This window comes from Rhea pennata, chromosome 3 (assembly GCF_028389875.1).
Source record: "Rhea pennata isolate bPtePen1 chromosome 3, bPtePen1.pri, whole genome shotgun sequence".
Taxonomy (NCBI): Eukaryota; Metazoa; Chordata; class Aves; order Rheiformes; family Rheidae; genus Rhea; species Rhea pennata.
Genome location: NC_084665.1, coordinates 27,570,008 through 27,580,688, shown reverse-complemented (window position 1 = coordinate 27,580,688; position 10,681 = coordinate 27,570,008). Strand labels below are relative to the sequence as shown.

The 10,681-nt window shown below is 34.9% G+C and overlaps 1 protein-coding gene across 4 annotated transcripts in view; it reads right to left on the bottom strand.

Annotated features, from left to right (window-relative positions):
- Positions 1 to 1,993: 1,993 nt before the first annotated feature.
- The window catches only part of BICRAL (BICRA like chromatin remodeling complex associated protein), a 47,249-nt gene continuing 38,561 nt past the window's right edge, over positions 1,994 to 10,681 (bottom strand). For all 4 annotated transcript variants that reach the window (XM_062571886.1, XM_062571885.1, XM_062571887.1 and 1 more), the window contains 6 exons: positions 10,376 to 10,473; positions 8,469 to 8,530; positions 8,196 to 8,341; positions 7,965 to 8,059; positions 6,713 to 6,815; positions 1,994 to 5,887 (listed from right to left, as the gene is read on the bottom strand). In XM_062571886.1, coding sequence (XP_062427870.1) covers positions 5,085 to 5,887; positions 6,713 to 6,815; positions 7,965 to 8,059; positions 8,196 to 8,341; positions 8,469 to 8,530; positions 10,376 to 10,473 — 1,307 coding nt within the window. In that variant the 3' untranslated portion in view covers positions 1,994 to 5,084. The remainder of the gene's footprint in view (positions 5,888 to 6,712; positions 6,816 to 7,964; positions 8,060 to 8,195; positions 8,342 to 8,468; positions 8,531 to 10,375; positions 10,474 to 10,681) is intronic.

The following is a 10,681-nucleotide window of genomic DNA, read 5'->3' as shown; positions in this document are numbered from 1 at the left end:
TGAAATCAGCTTCATTTTGAACTGAAAACACAATTACGCCAATTAAGTACACTAAAGAATTAATAGTATACAAAGTACTCTAGAAAAAAAACAGAACTTTGACACTGATAGGCTCACTTTTTACTCCCCCCCCCCCCCTTTTTAAATCCCAAATAGAACTCTTGCAGTACAAAACAGTGAAGGCAGTGTATTACATTCCAAAACACTTACATTCTGCAGAAATAGTAACATCCACCTACAGAAAAAGCTAACATATGAGGTTGAGCCCTGTAAATTGTTTCTCCATTTGTAAAACATTTTTTCCCCACAAAATTGTGTATGCAATCTGAACTCCATAAAAAATAAACTAAGGTTTTATAGTCAGCATTTTCTTCTTTTTTAATCAAAAGTACTGGTTCAACAGGATACTTCAAGAACAACTTACCATTCCTTGATCTTTATCCTTTTCTTCCCTAGTACAGCAAGCTTTCTTGCCTTTGCTTACTGGTTACTATTTTGATTAGTTATTATGGACAAACTGTTACCAACTTCCAGTGACGTGACTAGTCCCAAGACTAGCAGCACAGTTACTGATGCATAAATTATAGCCACGCAGTTCAGCATACCCACTACTACAGTAAGTTGCAATCTGCATACACTGTATTTTATCCGCATATGTATATGTAATCATATTATACTAGAGATGGTAATGTTTAGATCTTCAGTGGAACTTGCTTATTTTCTCCAATGACTTCCTTTAAACCAAAAGGACAGCTGAACTCCAAGTTATGAAGACAGTTTCTTGCATTTCCTGAAGCTGTTTGACAAAAGACCTTACTGTGAAAACTCCAAGAAAAAACACTACAATAAAATATAAAAGAATACAAAATAAAATACAAAAAAGACGTATTAAATAAAGATTTACAAAGAAAACATTTCTTGAATAGGATGGAGAATTTATCTAATGTTTAATTTACTTACATACCTTTTCTTGTGATGAGCATAATTATTCTGGCATGTTTTTTCTTTGTATGGATCCTCATAAGCAAACATGTTATGACTTTCTTAAATAAGCTACACACAAACACATACGCCCAGATCTTCAGAAATTCTGCCCTGAGTGTTGGAATAAATAAAACAAGCCCTTCATAAAAATGCTACTAAAAGGCAATTAAAAAAATACACCATATTGCTGCAACAAAAAGAAATTCTGAAGTGAGGAAGCTGCACAATAAGCTGTACATCAAATGCTTCACAGTCCAGAAAGCTTTCCTGGCAATTCTATGGGAATATACAAAACAGAAGAAAAAAATTCCAAGTGGCTTAGCCATCCTAATCCAAATAAAAATTAAAATAATATATAACTAATTTTGTTATGGACTGAATCCATGTGAAATGCATTCAGAATGCAGATTTATTTTGCCTCACTGGTAAAATAAAGGAATACAAGTCATAAAGATTTTGACCTTTTCATACTGTAGACTCTAATCCAAGTTGTAAGGCAGTGCGTCTCACCAATTCTTCATTTTCACAGCCTCCAAAAATAACATGTTCAATTTTCAACCACAGAAGACTTACTAAATCAGAATCTCAGGATACTTTCTGAAAAATTCAACCACAGCAGGAAGGAATGGAAAATACTAACAAACACAGGTACACCTAGCTGAACACATCGCGCACAATACTGTAACCTGTGGCACTGATGAGGTGATTACTCATTACATCTGAATACACTCGCTATTAACTGACCAATACAATCCCTCTCTTAACTCCTCTAGTATCAGGAACACAGTGCCTCTATTTTTTGAAAATGCAATGGAGAAAAAGAGCGTTTCAACAATCTGATCATGGCAAAACTTCAGTATAGCACGACCACTGCCAATCTTGTTACTGCGAGAACAACATTGCTACACGTAGTTATAATGCCATATGAATCAAGTCCAAATAGCATACCTTCAGAAAGTTACATAAAGAATATAAGAAGCTGGCTTATTAAATATTTTGTAATACAGCTGCATTATAAAAAGCACAGAAGAATATTTTGCAACCATATTATTAAAACTGAGAACAATCTTCTTTTGGAAATGTAAATATTCAAATTGGTTAAATCAAGACAATCACAGATACACATTTTTCCCAAATCTTTGGCTGTATTGCAATGGTTGTTTCAATTTGTAATCTCCAACTGAACATTTCCTATCCATGGATTAACAATATATTTACTGACTTGTGTCTTTTAACAGTATTTATCCAACATAACAAAATAAACTGCAATTTGTTATACTTTTTTTTTTACAAAACATTTTATAAATATTTTTACAAAATGTATACAAAGCAATTTCAAGTGAGACATACTTTACAAATGAAGGTATTTAAGCAAATAAAGTCCATACCACACTGACAATAAGTGACACATCCTCTTTAAGTGAAGTCAGTCTGTAAGGCCTCCCTAATCTAACAGATAAATTATACTAAGATCTTCAAAATGAACATATTTTCTTAATTGCCAGTTTAAAATTTGTTTTAATATTAGGCAATATTAAATAACATTGAAATCACAATGCTGACCCAGCAAAATAATGAAAACGTTTCAAATCATGCACATTCACAATACTTTGCTGGATTTGAGCCCATATGATTAATAAATTCATATTTTCTAAGCACAACAAAAATACAATTCTTTCATTTACTGCTTCAACACGTACCAAAATTCCTTTAGAATTGAATTCAAAAGGAGTGAACAACAGAACATTAACAACCTAAGATTAATCTTGCTAGAATTGTTCAATGGGTTCCTCTCCTAAGTAGTTCAGAGGAATACATCTGACCAAATCAACAGTGATTACTTTTTGTAATTTGTCCTTTTATATGCCATTGTCCCCTATCCCAAAATAAAAATCAATAGAAGACACATAGTCTGATACTTCAATTACCTATTTGTTGTACAAATGCTGGAAACCTCCTACCCATTTTGAGGTGGTACAAAAACAAGCTGATCAATGAATGTGCAACCTTTTTCCTATAAAAGAAAATTTTAACTAGTCACCATATAGCTGTGTAACGTACTGTTTTCCTTCCTAAATTATTTCCAAGATCATAAAATACAGATGCATCAGGATACACAGCTATAAGCAGATTATTAAATCTAAAAAGGCAATAGGTGAAGACTATATTGTCAGTTTTGCCAATAAGAAAACAGCTAACTGCCTGCAAGTCTATTCTATTGACACCTAACTAGAAATTTAAAACTGGCAATACTTATTATTACTTTGAATATTTTATACAACACTTGGGAATGCTGGGTTTTTACAAATATGTACTTTTAAATTGGCACAATTTTTTAAATGGCAATTCATAACATACAGAAAAAAAGCATATCCATTTATGTTCAAGGGGAAATGAGCTTTAAGTTAAGTTTCTTTCTCACGCTGCTTTCTAGATTTGGTTTCCTTCAATGGTCAAACAGTAGACTATAACTCAATACCGAGTTTGCACTGTAATTTTCTACTGTCACAAGGATCTAATCCTGCTTTCTTTTGCAGTATTTAGATGGACTGATTTACATGATAGCAAGACTTTACCTTTTCTTTTCTTTCATGGCTAACTGACAACCACAGCCTGTGAAAATTATCCTCTATGAAAATGCTTATGAAAATGGCAATCAGGAAGTCTGAAAAATAGTAATTTTTCTAAGAAACTGTGGGAAAGGTCTGGGAGACAACATGAGCATACCTTAGGAATCACAAAAGCTATATCCTCCTGAGCAGACATATGTACTACACGCACGTGACTAATGTCAGCGTACTTATGTGCACAACAGCACTGATGACCAAAGTAAACTAGTAAAAAGCAGCATGGGCATCAAAAAGAAAGATGTCATAGATTAAAATAAATAAATAAAATAATAAGATTCTATCTTATCAACATGACAGCAGCCAAATACAAACCATGCAATGGTTTCATTTGGCTCTAGAATATGAATTAATAATTACACTCTTTTAGATATGTTTTACTAATGGGATTGCTGATCGACTTTGGTCTGTACGTATCTCAGTAATTATGACTGCTATGGTGGATGATTTAACATTTTTTGAGAGTAAAAAACAAAAAAAAAGAAAAGAAAAAGAAAAGAAAGAAAAAAAAATGGCCTTCAAATTTAAACAGAGTAAGGCTAATGTCCTCTTAAAATATAAGCTACTAATATGGTAACAGTTTTCAAATAAAAGTGCTTTTGACACTTGGTCTAAAAAAACCAAATAAAAAAACATTTATACCACTTCAGAAAGACTCAATGCTGACTACATCCAATTATAAAATGCAAAATCTTTTCCTCAAGAGTTAACATATATACGTACTATATATATAAATTCATGGCTCTATCATGGCCTCATCCTGTACACTTTTGCCACTTACTGGCTTCCATTCTACCTTCCTTAGTCAAGCATTTATTACTTCATATCATGCCACTGTGACTAAGATCATATGGTATCATTCCACAGACTAAATATACCCACTACAAACATTTCAATCAAGCACTAGTTTCTGCTCAGAAAGCAATAGAAAAGCACTTTAAGTTTGAAGTATGAAGCCTTGTAAACACATTGATGACATCCTTCCAACTCCTAAAACAGATAGATTCATTACTAAAGCAAATCACTTCTGAAGAGAGGTACAGTGGGTTTTCCAAAAAAATTAAAATTTGATGGTTCATGGAAGAGAAGGGTAGGGGAAAATTGTTGCTTCCATCACTTTTTAAAAACATTTTTGTAATAAATATATCCTTTCAAGTGACTGTGATTGTCAGTATATTACTGTATTATACAGGGCCTAATGACCTGCAACGTTGTTACATTGCAGTACTGCACAATTATCAAAAGCACTATGATAATAATACTTGAAATAATAAGGCCCTAACAGACTGCATTCTAACAAGGATTAACTTTACTTGGATATCTCACTGTAACCACAATGAGTATTGCTCTCCAACACAGAACAGAATCTAGTTTAGAAAGGTTAACCTTAAATGTATGTCAGGCTGTACTTGTGGTGTCATTCACATTTGCTTCTACTAAGAGAAACATAACTTGTCCATTGTACTGTAACTATTAACACTCTAAGATACTATTTACAGCTGCTTCTAAAATAGAGTCAGTTTCTACACCACCTTCACTGTGGTCTGGAATAAATTTCTCCAGGCAGTTTTCCTGTGAAGCAATAGGTGAAAAATTAGGAAATTCTAATTCAACAGAGCCACTACTAGTTGCCTCACTTTGTGGCTGTCTCCCAGCTTTTTTAAGTTCCAAGATGTTTTTAAATGTAGTTTCTAAACTCTTATTGAGCAGTAAGTCTTGCTGAGGTTCACCAGAGCCTTTCATGTTATCAGGATGTAAAACTTCATTCTTTGGAGAGCTCCTCAGAGTTTTGTCTTGGAGGGAATTATTACATGTTACTTTTGAGTAAGACTGAACTGTATTCCTTGATATTCTATTGTGTGTTCCATGACTGGCTCTTGACAGAGTTTTTGACAAGTCTTCAGAACTTGAAGAATTCTCAGTGGATTTGGCAAGATCTTTGCCAGCCATCTTTTCTTCAGGAAGGGCCACATGTTGCCTCTCCGGAGAACAATTAGCCTTCTCAAACTTTAAAGCTTTAGTGAGGCGCTCCGATTTTTTAGTAGAAATCATTCCTTCTTGTGGTGTTAAAATGTTGTTAGGCACTAGAGGAAGTTTATTGTGATTCGTGGACTCTGCTGAGCTGGATTTTGGTCGGTCTCTGGCTTGGATCTTTGCCGTTTGATTTCGAGAAGTTAACGTTTTGCTAGATTGATGGTCACTTTTGCTGGCCTGTGCTTCATCAGCTGTTTTATCAAATTGTTTGGCAGAACAACAAAAATCAGCCTGATAACCATCTGAAAATTAAGAGTAGCAGAATTTTACTTAAGCTACCTATACATCAAAATAACAGACATTCCAACTTTTTATTGAGTATTAACATTCAAACAACATCCACAGAATAGAGTAAGAGATGTGCCTAAACTAAAGTGTAAGCTTAAGTGTTCTGCTGCATTAATGCTTTAATGTAGGTGACTATCATCAAATTAACCAGCAAGCTATACAAGTGGTGTGTACTGTAAAGGCAAACTAAATGCACTTTCAAGCATCCTAAATACCAAATACAGTATAACCAAAATAGTATTTCACTGTCTAAACTTTCATATATACATCCTCTGAATATCTTTTAAAATAGTAAAATAGGCAGAACATTAACAAAATAGTAACTTTTAACCTACACAAATTGTACGTTTCTCATTGTTACATTCAAAAAAAAAGACCATTTAAAAATGCCATTTAACTGACAATTATGTTCTAAAAACAATGCTTCATTAAGATGAATAGGAGTATTCACGGTTTATATAGCTGTGTTCTTTCTGACTGCCAGCAAACTCAGGGACAGATTCTTCCATACTCGACTGGAAATCATGAGGAAGTAAAATTACTGTCAGAAGAATTTCAAAAATATTTCTCTGCTGACAGGCCTAATGCTTCTTTTTCCTATTAACTGTCTTTAACCTTACAGAGTCTCTAAATCTTAAATTTGGTAGTTTTGTAACTGCTTATTCAGTATTTCAATCAGTAGAATCCCTAACTATCAGTGACTCACCATAGTCCCAGGCACTTTAAACACCCTGTGCTTATGCTGCTTTCTTAAGGTTTTGAAATTAACCATTACTTACCAGGATCCATTAGTGCAAGACGCTTATCCCGGGACAGAGATGCCCTTTCTTCCTGGTTAAACATCCTATCAATCATAACCATTTCAGCAGAGGGATTTATCCGCTGGAAGGCAAGGAAAAATAAATAACCATCTCTGAAGTCACTTCATACATTTGCACTAAAACAAAACACTTAAAGCTTAATAACTCTTCAAAGGAAAAGACCAACTTTCATTATACATTTGTAGAAGGTAGAACTTTCATGTATTTGTACAGTATCTTGAACAATCTTGACTGTGACCCTAACCATTACTGAAACTCAAGCAAAAATGAAGCATTATTTATAGTTTATGGTACACTTTATTTGTTGAGGCTTTTATAAATTATAATACAAACTTTACAAATTTACAATTGTTATTTTTTTAATACTGTTTTCTTTACAAAAATAAAATACACAGAGAGCAGAAGCTCATGTGTCTTCAGTGTCTTTGGAGCTTACAGGCACCACTGCTCAGACAGTACGGGACAGGTGGACTCAATGTATTTCACTGATTTTAAGATGCGACCATATACTTAGATACACGGTCACTGATGATGCTGGTAGACTAAGAATTCAGACTATATATGTATATATGAAGGTGATAAATAAAATCAACACACAAATTCTTTTAAGTGCTAGCTTTCACCTTCCAGCAGAAAAAATATTCAGCAGGATACTAAGCAGGTAGGTTCCACCATTTCTGTAAGTACTACCTACTGTGCTGTGATTAAAAGCCTTGAAAGCTGTCATATCCCAACTGCATGTACCTTCGAAATCTACTATAGCAGAGTTATGGACCTCTGTAAACTGTACTGCAGTAGCCGCACAGTATTAGAGGAACCAGAGAGAAGCGATACATTTCAGCAACATGTTCTCCAATAGCTATCTGGAAACAGAAAGGTAAGCAAGAACTGGGAGATGGCACTATGAAAAGATCCTAGCTCTAGCTTCTAGCACAGAAATACAAACACAGAATCAACTGAAGAATTTTTCTGAAGCCCTTGTTCCACACTAACAAGCGCCTTCAAAAACCGGTGCTCTTGAGGCATCTGTTGAGGTTGAATTGTTCACCAAATAACATGAAGATCCTTTATATTATAATATGCCATCTGGCAACAGGGCTCAAAGAAACACAGGCTTATTACTGGCATAATACATCTACTTTAATGATTCAAGACAATATATACAAACTGAATTATATCCTATAAAACAGATCTGGGTTATACACCTTACCATTGCATCTTCTAGAAGCAAACACCTGTACTTGTTCAGCATAGCCTGTGTCCTCTTCAGAAGCTGTGTAGCTACAGATTCAAATTCACTGTCCACTAAAAAGATACGAGAATACTTTCAAACACTGTTCTTCAGGAACCTGTACAAACTTAAATCTTACTATTTTCACTTACACAAAGAATTATCTCAATACATTCATTACCTCATTGCCAATTTTTAGAAGAAAATTACCTTTTCTTAAGTCTTCCTCTGTTGGCAGGGATCCCTGGCACACATGATATGAAAGGAGTCTCTGAACTGCATCATTTACTGATCTGAATTGAGTTTTATCCGGTGTCACAGCCTGCACCTGATCCTTCTGTAATTGTTGTAGGATACTACAAGGAAAATTAATATTTATAATTAACACACAGTCTAAATCTAAGAGAAGTTTATACACTGACAAAAAGTCAAAGGAGAAAAAGGCTGGAGAGAAAGTCTGCAACAAAATTACAAAAGACTTACAAAGCTCCTTTAGTTAACTGTTTAGCTGCAGGCCGTTTCTGTCCAACGATATGACCATCCATCTAAGTTCAAAAAAAAAAACAAATTACAGTGATACTAACCAATCCCTTGCAAAGGCTAAGTTTCAATGTTTTTCGCTGCCAATTAAGTATATTACTAATATTAAGTGTAATCACCAAGTTTAAACAACCTCAATTATCTCCTATTTCCACAGGGCACCGTACCAATGAAATAGGGAAGTCACTTCTCTTGCATAAACCAATGATATGATACGTTATTCATAGGCAAATCTGACTGTGGTGCACACACAAACTTCCCTGGGAAAAACACTGATCATCAAATTTAGCAAGTGAGGGAAGAACAGTTACAATTCAAAATTTCTGAAGAAAAATTTCCTCTTGAGACTATCCCTGCACTTCCCAGCTGATGCCTTCTTGACCAATTTTGATGGATTAGATCTGTCAGGTGAGCAGGCTAAGGCTACATATGTAAAATTTCAGAAGTCATGGTGGTTGGGAAGGGTGGGCAGTCCTAGGAACTCTGGTTCAATGTCAGTGCAACAGATACACCCATTAGAGGGATCTGCAGCATTTTCTCCTTTCCTTACACATTTAGGAAGTAAAAGTTTTGCAGAACACTCCCTGGGATGTGAAGTTCTCTCAGGTGCTAGAGGCACATGCTTCCACCATATGGAAGGTACTACTGCAATCCAAAGACTCCTAAAGTAGCCATTCTAGATCCAAAGGTCTTTGTTTAAAACAAATGGGGGGGGTTGTTGGTTTTGTTTTTTAAGATTTCAGTCAACTAGTCTAACAAAATCAGTCACAGAGCAAAAGTTATTTATGATTCAGAAACAGCTAACAAGAAGGCTCTTTTAAACCACAACACAATCAACAGGAACAAACAAACATGCAGTACAGAGCATCCTTTTTAGCATGGCAGAAGTGTCATGAAGTAAATGCACTCTAATGTTATTTGCTGGCCACAAAAGCTTCTAGCTTCAGAACATAAAATGTTCGCACCACCATAGGAAAACACACATCTGGACAGTAATTCAAAGAACAGACTGAACTCAAAATTGAATACTACTTTAAGTATGTTCTGCTTTACCGCCAGAACAATAGAGGAAAACATGTAGGCCATACTGCATTAAAAAATACATTTATGGCAAGGAGTAAGAATTCTAAATCAGGTTCTCCTTTTTTTTTTCTTTAATATTATAGTTTAGTTCCATCCAAAACTCAGCCTGCATTCTCTACCCTATTTCAAACACTTTTTCTTTGCTCTCAGCTATTCAGATCATGCATGTAACAATTCTCTGCTTCCTCCCTCCGTCCAACTCCAAAAAAGCTGGCCTCCCTTCCAGCCCTAACCTCTGCAAGTAGTGTTGTTTTTTTTTTCCAGAGTTGCTATATAAAGCAGAACTTTGCGGGAGAGGGTGATGGGGAGAGACACTGAGGAAAAAAAAAACAAAACAAACAACAAAAATAACAACAACACAAGAATGAGACACACAAAATCCAAGCAAATTTTTTCTGCAGCTTCTCCCAAGCCACCCCTTCCAAACAGCTGGAGACTGCCAAGTTCATAGGAAGCAAGAATAACAGTGGGTCTAACTTACATCCAACTAAACAAAGAATTATAATGCTACATGAAATATATCCAGAAAGTAATACAGTCAGATTCCACTTACTGAATATACCTCAAAACAGCATTCAGGGTATCAATTGGCAAAATACTCAAATGTTTATTTTGTCAAGGTATTATCTGGAAAGCTTGAGAGGCTTTCTGTATCAAGTGGAAGGATGCACAGATTATCAGTATGGTGTTGGAACATCCTTAGCTTCACTAAAATTTAAAGGGAAAAGGAACAAAAACAACAAAAATAGATGACAACAGCTCTCTACCTGTATATTCTGCTGAACAGGAGACGATCCCATCACTTTTTCTTGTAGCTGTGCTGTTCCTAGAGACTGTGGTATTATTTTTCCTCCCGAGTCCTGTCCTATAAAGCATAAGTTTAAAAAAAAAAAAAAATGTTACCTTAACCAAGAACAGAATAGATTTCAGGTACCTATCTTAACGGTGTTACTTGAGTTTTTAGCTTTTAAGAATTATATACCCCTCATATGCTTAAAAACCCTAACACAACAACCCTGCAGAGAAACTGGCACATAAAAAAAAAACCAAACAGGACTGGTATTATTGTACTG